Source organism: Moschus berezovskii, chromosome 19 (genome assembly GCF_049115385.1).
Source record: "Moschus berezovskii isolate FMDL1 chromosome 19, NW_MosBer_1.0, whole genome shotgun sequence".
Taxonomy (NCBI): domain Eukaryota; kingdom Metazoa; phylum Chordata; class Mammalia; order Artiodactyla; family Moschidae; genus Moschus; species Moschus berezovskii.
The window spans coordinates 74,361,760-74,382,141 of record NC_142478.1 but is presented as its reverse complement, the minus strand read 5'-3'; the positions used below and the strand labels follow the sequence as shown (position 1 = coordinate 74,382,141).

Below are 20,382 nucleotides of genomic sequence, written 5' to 3'. Positions count from 1 at the left end.
CGCCCGCTGTTCCTGGCCCCTCTGCGAGAAGCCGTGCGCCTCCCCAGGACCTCTCCGGGCCTCGGCTTCCTTGCCTGACAGTAAAGTTACAGGAGACGACCCCTCACCCTCGGAGGCGCCCATCCGCGGCTCCTCGTTGTGCCATGCACCGCACGGGGCCTTGGCACTGTCTGAGGTTGCCTCGTAGCAGCTCGGCCGTGTGGGCCAGAGTAGCCCTCGCACGGTGTGAGGTTGCCTCGTAGCAGCTCGGCCGTGTGGGCCAGAGTAGCCCTTGCACGGTGTGAGGTTGCCTCGTAGCAGCTCGGCCGTGTGGGCCAGAGTAGCCCTCGCACGGTGGCTGGCGGTCGCTTTTGTGCTCCTCTCGGCGGCTCTTTTGTTTTGTTCACACGTCACCCTTTTCTTCATTCTCGTTTCCCGTGTTTGGTGCTGTTGTGACAAACCTCTTTGAGCCCTTTGGGCTAGAACAGGAGCGTGGTGAGCCAACACGTGCATTAAAGTGTCATTCTTCGAGACAGGGGTCTGACTGCATGTTGGAATATTTTTGTATTTTACTTTTGGTTCTAAAATAAACAAAAATCAGTGCTATTTGAGTGCACCTCTCAACTGGAAAAGCTTCGTTCTTCAGGCGTGCTCTGATGTCCTGTCATCCTCTGTTGGGTGAATACAGACAAGGGTACTGCGCCGCCTGTGGCATTTGGGACACGGGCTGGACTGTTAGGTGTGCTGTTGTGGGGCTGGAATCTGCTTTACTTGCATGGTCATCGCTGGAAATCAGACCAGCTGTGCAGAGGGCTCTGCTGGTCAGGGATGGCTTGTTCTGCAGAGCTCGGTCTCCACGGGCTCCTGTGTCTGTCCTGCTCCTGGAGTGGCCCCGGGAAGGAAGGGTTGGTGCTGTAGGGTCGGGTTTGGGTCTCCCTTGCTCCATCGCCATGCTGGCCACAGTCTTTTTAGAGTCAGTGTCCGGTCTGGGGCAGGATGTTATTCTGCCTCCAAGCAGCTGACAGTGGCCTGCAGTGCCCCACATGTAATCTTCAGGGATGACCCCTGTGCAGCTGTTGATTCTTCCCCCAGCTTCAGTGTTCTGTCCATCCCGTACTATACGATGACATTCCCTGAGGAGTGGGCCCCGTGTCACCCACCACCTGCTCATGGCCTGACACGGTCGTGCCTCGGAAGGAGGTGCCAAGTGAGTGAGTTTACAGAAGAACTCTATTTTTTATGCAAGGGAAAATGCTAATGCAGTCAATGAAGAACGTGCAACTTAGCAGTAAGGACGCTTGAGACACGCTGTGGGCGTCGCTCCTGCTTACTGCTCTTCTGTCGTATATGCTCCCCTGTTGTGTGCCCTCTGAAGGCGGGAGTGACCCTTTCCCTGGGCCAGCCCTGTCCTTTGTTACTATAGTCAGTGCTTTAAAACGAAGGTGAGGTGACCGAGGACACAGTGTTGTGTGAAATGAAACGTAACGACGCGGGAGGCCGGGGCCCGACGGGAAGGAGCCGTGGCGGCTCTCGCACGCTGCCGGCGCGACCGCTGCGCTCCAAGTGTCCTGGGCCGCCTCGCACTGGCCCTGTGCACGGCTTCCCTGTGGGTGGTGACCAGGCCTCCCTTCAGGCTGCTGAGCCCCTGACAGCGGTGGGTCTGTGGGACCTGTAAAAGTTGACAGTGGAATCAGACGAGTGCAGATGCATCTGGCTGTTCTCCGCCACCGAGGGTGCATTTGTTCTGTTTTTGTTGGATTTCTGGCTTGGAAGGGTGCTCTGATAAGGAACACGAGTTGAAATGTTTCTTCTCTCCACTTCCCAGGGAAGAAAGAAAGGATCCTCTGTCAGCCTTGGCAAGAGAATATGGGGGATCCAAGAGAAACGCCTTGCTGAAGTGGTGTCAAAAGAAAACCGAGGGCTATCAGGTAACTGTGGTCCTTCCATCCAGGGGAGCCACTGCCGGCACAGCCCACTGAGCATTGCGGTCCCGGACGTGGGCGGGGTCCGCCTTCCCTTCCAGAGCAGCGGACCGCCACGTTGCTCCTGTTCAGCTGCGGTAGCATTTCTCATCCAAGTCCTGGCTGAATGCTTTGTGGAGGCCTCACTGGACTAAGAGTGAAAATATATTTTCCTTTAAATTGAGATGCTGCTCATCGTGTTTAAAGTTTTCACCCTGCTGAGTTGCATCCCCCAGCGCTTCCCCACCGCCTGTGCAGTCTCCTGCCCATAGCACCCCATGGCCGGGCTGCCCCGTGGCCGCCCTTCTGGCCCTCTGTCGCCCCCTCCTGTCATTATTAGCCCATCTGGAAAGTGAAGCCTGACTGGTTTGTAACGTGTCAGCCAGGTGAGCAGCAGATGACTCAGTTATTCGTCCGACTCTCCTCCATCGCAGGTCACTACAAGGCGCCGAGCGTGGCTCCCCCTGCTGCGCGGCAAGACCTTGTCGTCCGTCTGGTTTACACGCAGTAGTTTGTGTCTGCTGATCCCAGTCCTGCTGTATCACCCCCACCACTGTCCTCTCTGGTAACCATGAGCTTGTTTTCTGCGTCTGTCTCTGTTTTGTAAATAATAAGTTCATTTGTGTCATTTGTTCAGATTCCACCGTAAGTGATAGCATACGTGCGTCTCTCTCTGCCTCTTTTCACTTAACGTGACAGTCTCCGTGTCCATCCGCATCTCTGTGAACAGCGTGCTTTCATGCTTTTGCGGCTGTGTGGTAGTCCGTCGGGTGTTTATGCCCTGTGTCTTCAGCCATTCATCTGTCCGTGGACGTTGAGGTTTCTCCCGAGACATTATGCTGAGTGAAATGACCAGCACTCAGAAGTACAAATCTTAGATGACCCCACTTACGTGAAGTCCCTGAGATAGACTCATGGTGACTGAAAGTAGAATGGCGGCTGCCAGGGGCTTGGTGTCACAGGCAGTCACTGTTTAAAGAGCAGAGTTGCCATCAAGCGTGAGGAAAGTTCTAGAAATGGGTGCTGGTGATGGTTGTACAGCAGTGTAAATGAATGTACTTGATGCCACTGAGCTCTCCACTTATAAAACAACCGTTGAGCAGAACAAGCAAAGCAGTGAGTGATTGGGACACAGCCTGATGAAACAGCCTAGCCAAGGACGCGAGACCTAAACCACATACAGTATTCATAAAGTATGTGCTAATCAGACCTGCGAGACATCTGTTACAGACTGTCCATCAGTAGCAGAATACACATTCTTCTCAGGTACCCACGGAACATTTAGGATAGGCTGTGTGTTGAGTAATAAAACAAATGTCGATAAATTTTAAAAGGTTGAGATGATACAAAGTATCTTTTCTGATCACAGTTGAATGAAGTTAGAAATTAATAGCGGAAGAAATATTCACAACCTGACATAACGGGACTGTGGGGGATGTTGAAAAGGAGCGCAGAGGGAATTTCCAGCTGTGAACACCTGCCTTTAGAAAGAAGGAAAACCCCAAATCTGTGAGCTAACCTTCTCCCTGAGGAAAGTGGGAACGGAAGAAGAAGCTCAGCCTGAAGCAGTCAGAGGGAGGAAACAATAAAGATCAGAAGCAGAGTCAGCAGAGGAGATGATTGACAGCAGCAGTCGGTTCGACAAGATCATCGCGTGTCTGGACCTTTGCCTCGACTGACAGGAAAGAGAGGGGCTGAAATGACCAGAATCTGGAGTGAAAGCAAGGCCTTTACTAAACGCCCTGATAGAAATTTAGAGGATTGAAGGGAACGCTGAGCAGTTCACCAACGAAATACGCAACCGCTATGATGTTGATGCCTTGCAGCCTAACTGTAGAATCCTGACCCAAGAAGAGAGAGAATCTGAAGAGACCTAAGGCAACTAAAGAGACAGCATTAGTAATCAAAGCAGTCTCAACAAGCAGAAGCCCAGGGCCAGATGGCCTCCCTGGTAAAGTTTACCACGTGCTTACAAAGAGTTAGCAGCCGGCTCTCTCAGACCTTTCCAAAAGTAGGACGGAGAGCATGTCCTCCTTTGTTGTGTGAGGCCAGCATTACCCTGATCAACAAAGCCAGAAAACGACATCGCAAGTAAAGAAAACTACAGACCAGTGTTTCATATGCAAGAATCCTTAATGAAATACTGACAGAGTCCAGCAGCAAATAGAAGAACTTGTGCACTGTTGGTTCAACATATGAAAATTGAAAGGAACACACCATGTTGTGGAATAAAGTGGAAAAACCACAGAATCATCTCAGTGGGTGCAGAGAAAGCACTTGACAAAATCCAGAACCCATTCATGATGGAAACACTCACCAAACTGGTACCAGAAAGGTGCAGTCTCCAGCTGCCCAAGGGCATCTGTGGAAACCCAGAGCTGCCATCACGCTCACTGGTGAGCAGGAAGGACGGCTCCTTACCGTCTCTACTTGATGTTTGCTGCACTTTTCCTCTGGGGCAGCGGGGTGTGAGAAAGGGAGAAAAGGCATTGGAAAGGAAGAGGTAAAACTGTGTCTGTGTGCAGATGACCTGAATGCTACCTAGCAAACCTCTAGGAATTCACATAAAAATTGGTGGAGCTAGTGAACAAATCCAACAGTTACAGGATACACTTCAGTTCAGTCACTCAGGCGTGTCCGACTCTCTGCGACCCCATGGACTGCAGCACGCCAGGCCTCCCTGTCCATCACCAGCTCCCGGAACCTGCTCAGACTCATGTCCATCGAGTCGGTGGTGCCATCCAACCATCTCATCTTCTGTCCTCCCCTTCTCCTCCTGCCCTCAATCTCTCCCAGCATCAGGGTCTTTTCCAAGGAGTCAGTCCTTTGCATCAGGTGGCCAAAGGATTGGAGTTTCAGCTTCAGTCTTTCCAGTGAATGCTGAAGACTGATTTCCTTTAGGAATGACTGGTTTGACGACCTTGCAGTCCTATAAAAATTATCTGCGTTTCTCTATACCAGCAATGAAAACTGAAAATGAACTTCAGAATTTCCATTTCTAGTAGCATCATAATAATATATCTGGGGGACTTCCCTGGTGGTCCAGTGGTTAAGACTCTGCACTCGCACTGCAGGGGCCACAGGTTTGATCCCTGGCCAGGAAACTAAGATTGCACACGCCTCTGGAGAAAAACATGGTTTAGAAGGACACATACACCCCAGTGTTCACTGCAGCGCTGTGTGTAATTGCTGAGACATGGAGGCAACCTCCCTGTCCATCGACAGATGAGGGGCTGAAGAAGATGCAGTATGTGTGCGCAGCGGAGCGTTTACTCAGCCGTTCAAACCAAGGAAACAAGGCCAATTGTGGCGCCGTGGAGGGACCTGGAGATGGTCACACTTAGTAAGTCAGAAAATGGCAAGTATGGTATCGCTCACATGTGGAATCTAAAAAACAACAAAAGTGAACTTACTACAAAGCAGAAGTGGACTCACAGACTCAGAGAAGGAACTGATGGTTACCGGGGGGAGGGATCGGGAGTCTGGAGCCACATTGCAGTGCTTACAGTGGAGGAACAGCGGAGACCGCCTCCCAGACAGCACAGAGCACGCTGCCCCCGCTCCAGGCATCCTCATGGGAGAGGTGGGGAAAGGACAGACACCTGTGTGTGTAAGCGAGCCACAGTGCTGCACGCCGAGACTAACAGGTGTAGAGGGGGTGATGAGCACTGAGATACGTAAGTGAGTGTGACCCGGGGCACAAGGTTCGTTTGCTGGAAACTGCAAAGCTCTGTGAAGGAAACCGAAATCTAAGTAGATGGAAGGATCCTTTTTTCGATGGATTGGAACATTTACTACCTGATCCCACATGGATGAATCTTGGAAACATTGTGCTGAGTGAAAGAAGCCAGTCCTGCACCCTGACGGTGGGCCAAGCCGCGGGCATGCCAGCACCGTGGCACCCAGTGTGCTCTCGGACCGAGATGCTAAGGCTAACTCCGTATTGCCCAGCCTCTTATGTTGTTTCCTTTATATCGTTTTTTATTGAGCTGTGCTTCACGTAAGATGCGCTTCTCCCACTCGGCATTGTACCTTTCAGTGTGTTTGCAGGGGTGTGCAGCCATCACCACAGTCAGTCTTACAGTATTTTCTTCAGCTGGAAAGGAGGTCTCGAGCCCGGCAGCAGCCACTCCCCAGTTGGCGTGGGCCCCGCGGGTCTGCCTGCTGCCTCCGTGGGCGTGCCTGTCGCAGATGGGTCACGGCGCTGCAGCTGGGCAGCGTGTGGGCCTCTGCGACTGCTGCTTTCATCGAGGGCCATGCTTCCCTGGCCCGCCTGTGGCCTGTGAACCTCCGTGGGTCACTCCTCTGTGACTCTGCTGTGACCGCCTGTGGTCATCCCATCTCCTGCTGACGGCGTTTGGTTGTTGCGGGCGTTACATGTGCTGCTGAGGCTTTGCGTGGACATAAGTGGTTTTCTCATCCTCCTGTCTGGCTTCTTGGCTGCCGAAATGGTCTGAAATTGCCATTTGGTTATTTCTCTTCAGCTGCCTCCCCTCTGACACCTTGGTAAAGCCCCAAATCCTTGGTGTGGAGAGCAAGGCCTCTGCTGGTTGAACTGGACTGTGTAGTCTGGTCGGCTCCTCCACCGCCTCGCCTCGGCCCCTGAGCCCCCCAGCCTCTCACTGCACCCCCTCCGTCTGGGGAGCATCTGCCCCTGCAGCGTCAAAGGCAGCGTCTGTACGGCCTTGCTTCCGCCCCGCCCCACCAGGGGTCACCCCTCAGGGCCCCAGCACCCCTGGGGCTCATGCTTCCTTGTCTCACTCACCCCGAGCCCCGGTCCAGGGTGGGTGCTTTTCTGCAGTTCAGGGCGTTTGGGGGGGCTCCGTATCTAGTTCATTTTCCCCATGTTATGGAACCCTGCCTGCTGAATCCTGAGGGTGCTGAAGCGCCAGTGTGTGTGTGTGTTTCCTTTTCCAGACTCTGAGCTCCTTAGAAGGACCTGTCTTTGCCTCCCAGTGTCCAGAAGGCCCTGCACACGGCAGAGCTCAGTGGCTGGCTGAACTTGGATATCGAATGTCATGGGAGACCTGGGTTCATTTTCATAATAGCAGTTCTCAAGCTTGTCTGTTAAACCCTGTGAAGACTATGGGGAAAGCGCAGATTCCTGAGAACCAACCCTCAGCGTTTATAATTAGAGAGGTGCTTAGTGAGACTTGGAACTCTGTGTTTCTGTGGGCATTGCGCTTGATCGGTAGACCGTGTGTGGGAGTCACACACAGAGCAGTGACTCAGACCTTGGACTCGAGGGTCAGGTGGGGTTCGCGTGTCAGCGCTGCCTGGTACTGTGTGACCTTTTGCCAACCACTGAGCCTCTCTGGGCCTCCCTTTTCCTCCTAAACTCCATTCCTGTAAACTGGAGGCTTAAGGAGGAAGTCGTTCACGTTCTCGCATTTGCTACGTGTTTAATAGGTTTAAAGGATTACATTGCTGTTACTTTGTCATCTTGTAACATTCTAAACTGTTACGTAAACTGACTAATTTGAGATAATTAGAAAGTACCTCCCCCTAGATTATGGAACTTTGCCATGTATCAAGTTGTTTAACAGTTTAAGTAACCAAGTTGACTGAGATCATTTAAGTATTAAATCAGTGACTTAACTAATGTTTCTTGCTTCTTTCCCACTTAAATTCTCTGATTCTGTGATTTTAAGGTACATTGCCTTAGGTTAAAAAAAAAAAAAAGCAAATCAATTTGTTAAAATCCTCCACTGATAATTTTAAATTTTTTTCATTTCCTGCGTACTTAAAATGCAAGAAGAAATACAGTGCAAAGCAAAATGGGTCACTGTACATGAAGAAAAGCCCTTTTCTACACTGGGCAGCCTGCTGCAGACACGTACGTTTCCAGCTGTGCTTCCTGTGCAGACTTCTGCGATGGTGTCTACATACGGCCTTTCCCTCTGTCTGGCTTTCGTTTCCTGTGAAACTAATGTCTGTTTTGCTGTTTAAAAGTAAGGTAGGATGCTGGTTGTTTTATTTCAAGGTCTGTGAGTTAAAATTGGATATAATTTTGTATGCATAATCTTTTTAAGCTGAGAGATGTATCTGATAGAGCTCCTAATGTCGACAGCCATGTCGGACGTGCCAGAGCCCTTTCCTTATCTGGCCGTAGGTACCGATGAGCATCCCCTCCCTGAAGCCCGCTGCATGGGACCCACCCTGCGGTGGCTGGGTCCCGCAGCCGGCAGGAGCGGGGCTGATACGTGACCAGCAGCACGCGCTCCCCCTCCGGTCCTGGCCGCGCCGTGAGCAAGCCTGCTGCCCGTCGTGGGCACTGGCCAATTAGCGGGGGCAGCGTCCCCAGCCGACACTTAGCTTGCCTTCCGCTCACCCTCCTGAAAGGCGTCCCACAGTGACCGTGCTCATCATTGTAATTGCATTAACTGTCCATTACCCTGCAAGCCCTTGTGAGTTTGCCTTTTATCTAACACATTTTCCTCTTTTAAATTGCGCCCCGCCACCAACTGTTCACTGAAGTTTTTAAATACAGGAATATTACCATCGGAGGGGGCTTGATGTCGGGTTTGCAGACTTGGGCCTGAGCCCCACCCCACCCCACCTCCACCCCCAGGGACTGGGAAAAATGACTCCCTGAAGGCCCTGTGGTGTTTCTGAACCATTGCTTTACAGATTGAGTCTTTTCTTTTTCTATTCTAATCAGCGTCTCAGCTTGTAGACAGGTGTGCTTTAAAGCTAATTTAAGTACGCAGTTGATTCCTTGGTGCTTACGGAGAGAGGTGGTGATCCTTCGCCCTCCACCATCGCTGTGCGCTCTGCTGCGTGGCGTCGGCGGGCCCAGGTCTCTGACTGTCTCTGGGGGGACTGGCAGTGTGAGCTGACCGCAGCAGAGGAGCCAGGCTTCAGGGGTAACTCACCAGTTCAGTGTGCTTTCCTTCGGTTCTAAATTTTATACTTAACAGCTTCTGTTGCACCATTGTTCTGTTGTTCTTGGAAAACCTGATTGAATACAATCAAGGAGCTGCTAAAGGTTAATTTAAGAGAGCTTTACTTTGAAACTCATTGTTTTCTGATAAAATGCCAGGCCTGGAGATGGATTAGTTAATCCAAAGGATAATGAAATCACTTAATCTACTACAGAATAGTTTTAATAAATTATCAGAAGCTTTTAGTACTGCTCAAGGTAATTTAATCTCAAACAGTAAGAATGCATAGTTTTATTGAAGGATTTGCTCATTAGCTTGGACCAAAGAAGGAAAGACACTGCATTTCTGAGTGGAGGTTAGCGGAATCAGAATTGGTGGACTCGAATGGTTTAGCAGGGATGTGTGCTATACTTTACTTGCATTCTAGCAATATTTCCCAGTATAAAATTAAGTTATCAAATACATACTAAGCCCTGTGCCAGGTCGTGTGCTGGGCATTGAAACAGAAATCAAGAAATAGAAAGGCAGTCTCTGTTTCAGGAAGCTTGTGAGCTACAAGTCAGTAATTAAAGTTCCGTGTGGACTTCTGTGTGTGACTGACAGATTCTCAGATCAGACTCTGCTAAGAAATTCTGTTCTGTGTAAAAGACAGATGTTATTTAAACATACATAAAATACAAATGTGTGCCAGTTAGTTTCCAAGCACTTAAGGATTTTCTGGAGAGCGTTGTGTTGTCGGTTTCTGACTCGATCGCGCTGCGGTCAGAGAATGCGCTCTCTGTGACTTGAATCGCTCTCAGGTTTTTTGGGACTCATCTTGTGGCCCAGGACATGGTGTGTAGTTTTTAAAGGCTGTCCTGCTGCTGTGGGAGGTCAGTTAGAGCCGTTGGTTGAGTGCCGTCTGCACCCTCTGGCTCCGTCAGCCGCTGAGCGAGGGGCGGGGGTCTCAGCTCGAGCTTGCGGGCTTTCCGTGTCTCCGTGCAGGGGCTGAGGGTGTTTGCTTTGTGCATGTTGAAGCTGTGACTTGGTACAAGAGCGTTGAGGATGGAGGAGCTTCCTCTGTCGTGAAATGACCTTCATCCCCGCTGCTCTTCTTCGCTCTGCAGTCCTCTCTGGCTGACACCCCCACCCCGCGCTCTCTTGGTTGCGTTTAGCATGGCGTGGATCTTTCTGGTGGCTTCTGATCGGTAGCATAGAACCAGGTGGTGCCGTATTACTGTTTTAAGTAATTTTCCTAACAGTTGCTCTCGAGGTTACGAAATGCATCTTATCACCATTTGCCTCAGGTCTCCCTGGCTCGCCTTGGTAAACTATCGCAGGTCTGCCCCGTGGTCGTCCGGTGCGTTCACTTTGTGTCGCCAGCCCAGCAGCGTTGCTGCAGGTGACTCCCTCACACAGCGACACCATTGACAAAGCCCGAGAGGAGAGGGTGGCGAGGGCGACTCCTGGCGGGGCGGCTGCCTGCTTTCTCTTCCTCCCTGACATTTTAGTCCCTTTTCCTGAAGAGTCGTCTTAGTTTATTTCCTGGAGATCAGTCAGCTCTCAGAGCTCTGAAATGGTTATTTTTGACCAGTTTGTCCAGTCCTGTGTTGTTTTTAGGAGGAGCTTTGTCGGCCCCTGCCCCACCACAGGGAAAGTATCCCAGCCTGCTTCCTTTTGGGTTCCTCTTTTATTCCCAACTGTTTTTCACTAAGAAGCAGCAGATTCTCCCAGAATTGTGTGTCCCTGTGGATTGAGGATAGTCGGCAGAGTGAGAACGAATGGACAGATAAAAATAGCCAGGCCTTCCTGGCCTCCTTTGAAGCAGCGGACAGTCAGTAGGCAAAGTAGGAAAAGGAAGTTCCCTTCGCGGCTGCATGTGTTCACTGGGCAAAAGCTGGCATCAGCCCGCACGGCCCCCAGGCCCCCCACCCCGGACCCTGCATGGAGCTGCCCCCAGCCTCTGCTGGTGCCCCCCCAGGCCCTGTTTGTGCCCCCCTGGTTCTGTGCAGAGACCCCCCGGCTCTGCTCCACACCCAGGAGCTCTCCTGCCCTAGAGGCTGGCCCCAGAGGCCCAGGTTCCCTGTGGTGCATGTTGGTCACCCCTTGGCGGGGGTGGGGGGGTGGGCAGGGAGGGAGAGGCGCGCCCCTTCCCACGCCTGTCCTCTCTCTGTAGGAGGCCCTCGGCCCCTGGGAGACGCTACGAGCGTCCCTGTGCCCTCCTCTCCCCTCCGGCCTAGCCTCATCTCCAGTGACTCAGGGCAGGAGGCTGGGAAGGCTGGGGCTTCTGCAGTCGAGAGTCCTGAGCCAGGCTCAGCGTTGGTTCAGTTTCCTCTGCTATATCTGGAGGCTTATGTCACAGGAATGGCTTCCCAGAGGTGAAAATCCTAAAGGTGCAGGCAGCAGATAAGGGTTTGATCTGAATCAAATCGAGGTTGGAAGTCTGAACTTTTTTTATTGTACATTGTCAGTTTGCATGGAAATTGGGTTCCCATACAGAAAGCTCTCATTGTTTGTAAATATCACCATGTCCCAGGGTTTAAAATACTTGAACAAAGGGAAACGGGCGGCCAGATTTGTGGTCCCACCCGTTCTTTATGTGGACTCACACACACTCACAAGTTCCCGCCAGTGAAGCAGTGGAAGCTGCTGGTCTGACCATCCTGACCTGGTGACACGCCGTCTTCGTCCTAGCGGCGGCCAGGCCGGGGGCTCACGCATCCGCCGGGTGCCAGCAGGCTCTGCGGCCCGGGCTCAACTCCGTGCAGCAGCCGCAGTGGGCGCCCGGGCTGCCTCCTGTGTTCAGGGGCCCTCTGCATGCCAAGCACAGCAGCTGGAGACTGAGTTTTCCCAGAACCACGATGAACTTCCAGTGCTCTGTTGTTTAACCATGGTTTGACAGCAGCTGCTAACATGTGTTTCCAGAAATGTCAGGGCTCTAATTTTTAAATTAATTGCTTAGTTAGCATTTCGATAAATTAGCTTGATCATCATTTTAGTGTGAGGTAGGTAACACTGCTCAGCCAGATTCTCCATGACGCCAGTTAGGGTTTCCCACACCACTGAGCGGGTTGGGGAGCCCCAGCAACCCCGGTTGAGCCCCAGTTCCCGCCTTCCTAACCGGGCGTGTTCTCCAGGGCCCGCACATTCGGGAAGGTGCTCAGGAGGGGTGGCTGTCTCCCGGCCAGGCAGAGCCTCTCAGGCTCCTCTGGCAGGAGGGGTCCACAGGATCGTCAACTCTAGGACTCAGGGTCCCGCCCCTCAGCCTTCGTCTTCTCTTCCTGTGGAACTCCGCGAGAACAGAGCAGCTGCTGGGTGTGGCCGACGGCCTGGCCACCAGCGCTCGGTCAGCTCAAAGTCTCAGGAGTGCGTGTGTTCATCGGAACCCACACCTCGAAGGTCACCCCTGAGACGGCCCTGGGAATCATGACGAGGGGCTCCTGCTCTGCCAGCCAGAGGTGCTTGCAGCCCCTGCGCTTGCCCTGGGGTCTTCTGACGCCCAGCCCCAGGTTCTTCCCACCAGGCAGTGCCCTGGGCTCCAGGTTTCCAGTAAGCAGGCCTTTTTATTATATGAGGAATGCTGAGAAATAGGAGAGAAAGCAGATAAGCAACGTTTTCAAGAGCTGCTTAATTTTTTTGCTAAAAGCAGAACCATTAAATTGTCTGGGTCACATAATCTTTCTGTATCATCTCCAGCAGCTTGCACAGTCCTCACTTCCTTCCATCGTGAGGAGCCTTTTTCCTCTTGTGCTTCAGTGACTTTGCATGGGAGGTCAGCATAACTGTGAAGGCCACAGAGGAGTCGAGGTTTGACAAGTTCATTTCATCACACGCGTGAGTTTAGCCTGAGGTCACTCGGGAAGTTTCGGGTGAGCACTCCATTTGTGGAAGCCGGTTGTTTGTGGAGCTGCTTCACTGCTGTGGGAAGGGCGGTCAACCGCCGGCACCGTAGGGAAGGGGAGCTGGGTTCTCGCCAGTGGGCCCTTCGGTGCAGGACACAGCAGGCTGGCTGTTACCCAGCCGAGAGTGGGCGATGCAGGCTCGCCGGCACTGACGTGGCTTGTGCGTGCCTTCAGTAGTGCGCAGGAGGCACGGTTCTCTGCTCCGTCGGAGGCTCCCGCCCGCATACGTCTGGGTGGACCCTGACCGGGGCTGTCGGTGGACACCTCCCTGTGGCCAGGGCTTCCTCACAGTGTGCTGGCCACGGCCCCAGGGCCGACATCCTGAGAAGGGGACAGGGAACGGCCCCTTGCCTTTCATGACCTGGCACAGGGGCCTGCCCAGCCCCAGGGGAGGAACGTGGAGCCCACGCTGTTGGGCAGCGAGGCCCTGAGGGGGACTCAGGGCAGAAACACCGCCAGGCCGCTTCTCAGGAGTCCAGGCTGTCTCTTAAGGAAGTGGAGACACTACTGCAATGCAGACCCCGGGGGAGCGGGGCCTGGGCAGAGCCTGAGTCAGGGGAGAGGGGCCGGGCTCTTGCCGCGCACGCCGGGTGCCCGCAGGCTCACTGGGCGCCCCCCCCCCCCGAGTGTCCAGCAGGCAGCACCCTGTCAGTCCACAGCCTGGGGTCGGCTCTGCTGCAGTTCAGCTGTGCGCCGTGCTCAGCCACGAGACGCAGGACACTGGGGAAGAGCAGGGAAGGCGGGAAGCTGAGAGGGCCCGTGTGGAGCCTGGGCCTGACTGAGGGTGTGGTCTGGGCTGCCCTCGTGGCCTTTAAGCGGATGTGCTGAGGTGGGGCTGGCCGCGGCACAGACAAACGTCAGCTCTGGGGCGTGATGGTCCGACTACACACACATGGAGTGACCACCGGAGGCCGAGCGAGCCTCGTCTCACGTGCGTGCGGAGCAGCAAGGCATTCCGTGATGAGGACTGTGAGGGTCTGCTCTCAGCCTCGTGTGTGGCACGCAGCAGTGTTCGGGCCCCCGGACCTCGTCTCAGAGCTGCGGGTCCCTGCCCCCCCCCCACCTCTGCTGGCCACAAGGCTGATCTCGTTCTCCAAGTCTGCTCGTTTCTGAAGGGCAGCAGCCCCCACAGCGTGAGGCGGAGCTCAGTGGCTCGGTGTCACTGCAGCGGTGACCACTCCTGCTGTGCGCGCGTACGTTTTCCAGCTTGCTGACATTTGATCTGTGTTCGTGCCCGGGGACTGTCCCCACGCCAGACAAATGTCTCTGTCTCCTCGAGAACATCCTGCCCCTGGTCTGCTGTCTCCGCAGGCCTTGCATCTTCCATAATTTTGTATAAATAGGATTGCCGTGTGCAGTTTGGGGAAGGGTCTGGCTTCTGTCATCAAGCATAATTGTTTTGAGACTGGTTTGTATGGTTGTGTGTCAGTAATTCATCTCCTTTTTTCCCAGAGACTCGTCCCTTTACAGCTGTGTCCCCGTTCATCATCCGTTCGGCTGTTGGCGGACACGGGGTTGTTTCCAGCCATTGCTTGTTGTGAGGAAAGGCCCTCTGGACTGTCTGTGTGGGTGTCTGTGGAGGCGTCTGATAGTGGGTTGGCTGGGTTGCATGATCTGAGAGGGTTGGGGCTCCCGTCCCCACCCTGGCACACGAGGGCCCCCGTCCTCTCTGTCCTGGCCAGCACTGGGCGTGGGCAGCCTTGGTCCTGTCCTGCGTGTGTGCCTCTGAGCCCATGATGTTGGGTGTCTTACCACGTGCTCACTTGTGACATATCCAGGACCCTTCTCAGTGAGTGTCCATCGTGAGGTCACTCACTCCAGGAGAGATGTCATGCTGTCTGGAGCATGAGCCTTGCCCTCAGGGAACTTCCAACATTAGTTTTGAAATAGTATTTCCAGGCCTCTTACAGCGGTGCCTTTTCCTGGGCGGTAGGCCACCTTCACATGACTGAGACTTGTGGGCCTGGCGTTCAGACTTCTGCAGACCCCACCTCCTCCTTGCGGCCCTCAGCCTCTCTGGCTGCATCCTGACCCGTGTTATACCAGAAACCAACCTGTGTGCAAACTGAAACCAAGTTTTGCGGGGCGGGGAGCGGGATCGGGAGCCCCGCAGGAGGGCACAGGCGCGGCAGGCCCTGCCAAGGGTCCCAGGAGCCACGGCCCTCTCCCTTGGAGGGCTGCCCAGCCATGCCCCTCTGGACGGGGTGCCCTTGGTCAGTGTAGAACGAACCTCCGACAGACGGGAAAGAGCATCAGTTGCTGCTGGAGGCCTTGAAGTGGGCTCCTGACCAGGTGCGTGTGCTGAGCGGTTCTGTCCCCACATCGCCACCTCCCTTGGGGCCCTGAGGGCAGTCTGGTCAGACAGAGGAGACCCCGGCGCTTCCAGGCCCCCTCCTCCTCGCGCGGCGTTCTGAGCGTGGGCTGGCCGCCCCGCCGGGCCCAGGGCTGTGGTCGGAGCCTCTGCTCTTGTCTGGCGGCTGAGCCCTGGGCCACTGCCTCGCATGGACAATTTCTCAGACGTAAGGTGTTTGGATGAGCCCCGATGTCTGTTCTCTGGCTTTGTAAAGTGGTGTCTTATTTTCGGCCGAAGATGGAACTTGTGTTGTAAAGCCCGTTCTGCACTGAAGCCTCTGGAGCCTCCGGCCTTTTCCCCGGGTTCTCTCTCCTTCCCCTCAGGGCGTTCCTGAGCCAGCTCTGGGGCAGCCTCTGCAGAGCCTGGCCCGCGGCCCGGGGTCGGGCATGACGCTTCCAGACGCACCCAGCTGCAGCGTGTGCCGTTCCTCCATCCTGTGGGCGCCCGTTTCGTGCCCATGTTCTGGTCGGGAGACGTTTGTGTTGCTTCCACGTCCGGCTCTGTGCTGCCGTGAACGCTCCTGTGGGAACTCGTGTCCATGCTGTCTGCGGGTCTTCTCGGCACGTCCTGGGGGTGGTCTTCCCAGGGCCTGTGGTGACGCTCTGTGTACGTGGCCAGGGGTCGTCTCCCTGCCCTGCAGCAGCCAGAACGGGGCTCTGGCTTCTCCTTCTGTCCCCAGCTTCTGGGGTGTCCAGCTCTCAGGGTGCTGTGCAGCCGTCCCCAGCTTCTGGGGTGTCCAGCTCTCAGGGTGCTGTGCAGCCCGGCGTGGGAGGCGGTGGTGCGGCCCAGTCCTGGCCTGTGGTTCCCTGGTTACCAGCGGTCTCCAGCTTCTTCTGTGCTGCTGGTCGTCCGTCGGCCTTGGAGATGTGTCTGTTCAGGGCCTCTGCCCCGTTCATGTTTGCACCATTGGGTTGTTTGCTGTTGAGTTGTAGGTTTGTTTGTTTCTCGTGGAAATTTTCAGATACGACATGCTAAAGCAGTGGCAACAGTAAAATGATGCTCGGGGACACACGCCAGGCCCAGGTGTCCTGGTTACTGCCCCACCCCCGGGATTCCATTTAACATCACCACTCATTTCGACACCATCCCTGGTGGCTCAGGTGGTAAAGAATCCGCCCACAATGCGGGAGACGCAGGTTCCATCCCTGGATTGGGAAGATCCCCTGGAGAAGGGTATGGCAACCCACTCCAGTATTTGTGCCTGGAGAATCCCACGCACAGAGGAGCCTGGTGGGCTTCGAGAGCGGGACACGACTGAGCTGCCAAGCGCATGCACACACACCTGGACAGAGCTCCCAGGTGAGCCCTGGTCAGCTTTACAGTTGATTTGCTTGAATTAAGATCCAGATGAGGTCCACACATCACATTTTTCTCCTCTCAGTGTCTGTCTGGAAGGAACTGGACAGTGTGTCCGGTGGAGCATCTTTGTTTGGGCTTGGGGAGGCTAGCCCTGCAGCGCTGTCCGGGGCTGAATTGGCTGGATCTGCCCCTGGTTCAGGTGTTGGGCAGAAGCCCCTGAGCTGTGGGGTTGAGTCCGTTCATCTGTCCAGGCGGGGGGCAGGTGGGGCCGGCACAGAGCACGGTCACCAGATGGAGCCGCTCCAGCCGCCTGGCCCGGGAAGCCCTCTTCCCAGACGGGCTCCTTGGTGGCCTTCTGTCCCGTGCTCGATCTTGGTCCCGCTCCCCAGTGGGTGGCATCCCAAGTGGGGTCCGGCTGGCTGACGCCCTCGTGCTGTGGTGTCCCGCCGCTCATGCTTACAGCCACTTCAGTCTTCGGGGCAGTGGGCCTGCCTCCAGGCCGCATGCTGGGGCCCCTGGACCTCGGAGAGCTGTATCCGACTGACCGGCTGGCCCCCCGGGGGAGGGCAGGCCAGGGGCACCTGGACAGGCTTGGGTGGCCGTGCTGAGGCTCGGTGAGGGGCCAGGGTCGTGGACGCCTCGCCCCCGCGGGGCGCAAGAGGCTGTTCATCCTCAGGCCAGTGCCCGCCCTGCGTCTTCTTCCTGCCTCCGCTTCACACGAGTCCCGACGTGGACGTCGTGATGAGCGGGCCTCCCTCCCTCACCTGACCCAGAGCAGAGCCTGGCCAAGGGCCCGGGCAGACGTGCACACGGCACCACGGGCTGCTTCTCCAGGGCCAGCGGGTCCTCTGCTGACTGTCACTCGGGGGTCACCGGGGAGCCACAGAAACCGCCTCCTGCCGGCTCTCCCTCTTTGGGCCCTGCCTCCCCACCGTCCGCACCCAGGCTCTAACATCCCCAAACGCTGCCCCCAGCCCGGGCTGAGGCTGGAGGCCCATGGGCAGGGGCTTGTCTGTGGCTCCGTCTTGCCTCCTCTCTCCAGGCAGTGAGGTCGGCCAGAGACCCCGCCATGATGGCTGAGCCAACGGAGGAAGCTGTGTGTTGCAGAGGCCAACCCCGGGCTCGGTCCCTTTGCCTTACTGCCTTAATCATGAAAGTGTCAGTTGCTCAGATGTGTCCAGCTCTTTGCAACCCCCTGGACTGTATGTAGCCTGCCAAGTACTGGAGTGGGTTGCAATGCCCCTCCCTGGGGGATCTTTCTGACCCAGGGGTCAAACCCGTGTCTCCTGCACTGTAAGCGGAGTGTGTCCTGTCTGCGCCACCGCCGTGTGGTATTGGGGGGCGTTTTGTGGCCCTTAATTAGAAGTCAGACAAGTGACAGTGCGTTAAGTTGTTCTCTGACATACTGTTCGTGTAGCTTCTTGGCCCTCAGACACCACCCCCCTGCAGCGTCAGTGCATGGAGGCGGGTCCCGCCTGCTGCGGGGGGACAGGCTGCATCTGGGGCCAGGAGTGCCGCGGGTGGGGCAGCACCACGGTGAGTCTGCGGGAGCTGAGGCAGCAGCGGGGGCCCAGGCACAGGCAGGCTGGCTGCCCACAGGGCCCGGCGACGCTCCCGGGGTGGGCAGAGTGCCCTGCGTGTCTGTGCTCAGGGCTCTGTGAGCTTTCACTCCAGCTCGTCCAGTGGCCCCTTGTGTTTGTCCAGGCTTAGACTTATCTCACATGGCAGGAAAGCCCCGAAGAGACAGACCCGCAGGATCTGCAGTCGTTAATTGTAGCTTGTGATTACTGTGAGTCTGTCTTAGAAGAGAGCTGTTCCCTCCTCTGAGTCCAGAGTACTGAGCAGGAGGAGGTCCTCTGGTCCGCGTCAAGTTCCCCTCACAAGGCATGGGCTTTGGCGCTACAGTGTTTCTGGGGGCGGTCGGCCGTAGGGCCGCAGTGGGGGTCAGGACCCGCCTGGAGGAGGCCCTCGGGCCCGCAGCTGCTCAGAGCAGCAGGTGGGGAGCCGGGCTGTGCAGGCGGGCCCTCTTCTGCCCTGGACAAACCGCTTCCTGAGACGAGGAATCCCCGTCAGACGGCTTGAGGAAGTTGGTGCGGGCCATGCAGGTGGCCCCCCAGCCCTGCCGTGTTGGGGGTCCCTGTCTGCCGCCCCCCCCGCCACGCCCTCTCCCTTGGGCTGCTGGTTTGTCCGTCCGTGGGCCCTTGCCCGTGTCTGCTAAGGGCAGGTCTGCGCGGCCCTTACGCCCAGGAGCCTGGAGCGCAGACGGGGGCGGCACGTCCCCTGGGGACAGCGTCATCTCCCCGCTGTCCACGTTCTGACTGTGTCGGTTCGTGTAGTGTGACTTTTCTGCCCCAAACGTGAAGAGGCGGACGGCGAGACAAAGCAGAGGTGTGGCCTCCCTGCCCGTCTCGGGGCCTGGCTGCCTCCCCAGGGTTGCTGGTCGGGCCTCCGGCTCACAGGGGCCACACTGGGGGTTTGGGCTTTGGTCGTTTCGATACGGAAGTTGGTCGTCGGCGCCCTGGGACCCGGTGTGTCCGCAGGCTTTAAAGGCTCTGGCGGGCTTCGTACCCGGTGCTGCCTGACTGTGGGCCCAGCCACTTCCTGCAGAGCCAGGCCTCTGCCGCGGCTGCTGAGGCCAGGCACGTACGCGGCTCTGCCAGGTCAGCCAGTTGCTGGGCAGGAAGTGGGGCGTGCTTCCTCCAGGCCTGCGTGAGCGGCCGGCGGCGGGCCTCGGCCTGTGTGGAGCTGGACACGTCGTCAGGCGCTCCATCCCTGCTGCCCCTGGGCCCCCGTGTCCTGGTCAGGGTGCCACACCCCCAGGACTGGGTGGAGGGACCCCACGGGGGTCCTGTGACCCGGGCCTCCGCGGGGAGCGCGCGGATCCTGCCGTGGGGGCCCTGCCCCCCAGGGGCCATGGACAGGTGGCCGCCTTCCCGTCCGGGTTTCTCCTACTGGCTGCGTCCTGAGATCCCCGGGAGGTCACAGGCGCAGGTTGGCCATGGTGGTGACTACGGGCATTGCAGAGCAGAGGCCGTGAGGGCACCAGCCCTCCGGGACTGTCGCGTGGTCACGGTCAGGACCGGTGACGCAGGGCTCCCGGGCCTCGGCGTGGGGGGCTGGCTCTGCCCTTCGCTGGCTGTGGCAGGCCCACCACACGCTACCGCACTTGCCCTGGAGCTCTCAGCAGGTCTGTGCCCCCTTGGTGCCTCGATCTGGTCACTTCCTTCAGCACTGTTTACAAACAAGGCCTCCAGGCTGGATCGGCAGCCACTGGGGCAGTGACCTCTGGCTCATCGCCCCCAGCGGGCAGCGTCCCAGTGCCTGTGGTCAGGGCCCGACAGCTCCTTTTGGCGACAGAGCTTGTGTCCACTCCACTGTGGCTTTTGTCAGGAGCCCCACCCTGGGCCCTGGGCCCCGTGTGGGGTCAGGAACTAACCATCTATGCGAGGGTTGGTGGGCAGCCTTGGTGGAGCTCCCTGCAGACACAGGGCACTGCTCTGAGACCGCTGCTCAGGGAGTGGGGCGTGGTGCCCTGGGTGTCCCCGAGGAGGGTGGCCCTGAGACAGCACCCAGGACGTGCCAGGCTGGGGGCACTCGCTCTTTAGTCCATGGCGTTTTCATCCAGCGTGTGAATTTCCAGATGTAATTGTGAGTTTCTGCTTCAAGAGGATTCTTGCAAATGAGGCTAAAGGCTACTTTGTAGCTGACCTGCTCTGTCATGTAATGAGATACTCTGAGGGACACGTTGCATCTGTAGTTGGGAACAGTGCAGCCTGGACGTGGAGTTGGGTACTTGTCGGAGCCAAGCTGACCCTGGACACACGCCGCGGGGTCCTGCTGCCCGTGTCATCTGCTCTGGGTATCCCCACTGCAGACTGGCAGCCGCGCCCTCGCTGTGAGGTCGGGGCATCCTGTGAGTCATGGGTTGCGGGGCGGCTGGACACAGCTCTTCCTAACACAGAGCTGCTGCTCCCACGCCCCCTGACACCAGCTGGTCTGGGCCCAGGCCCCCAGCCCACAGCCAA

At 56.5% G+C, this 20,382-nt stretch overlaps 1 protein-coding gene and 1 non-coding gene across 10 annotated transcripts in view; both read left to right on the top strand.

Moving 5' to 3' along the window:
* SPECC1L (sperm antigen with calponin homology and coiled-coil domains 1 like) overlaps window positions 1–20,382 on the top strand; it is an 84,480-nt gene that overhangs the window by 60,592 nt on the left and 3,506 nt on the right. For all 9 annotated transcript variants that reach the window (XM_055404850.2, XM_055404856.2, XM_055404855.2 and 6 more), the window contains one exon: window positions 1,805–1,907. In XM_055404850.2, the coding sequence (XP_055260825.2) occupies window positions 1,805–1,907 (103 nt within the window). The remainder of the gene's footprint in view (window positions 1–1,804; window positions 1,908–20,382) is intronic.
* On the top strand, window positions 4,972–5,044 carry TRNAA-CGC (transfer RNA alanine (anticodon CGC)). The gene has a single exon. It is a non-coding gene; the product is annotated as a tRNA-Ala (tRNA).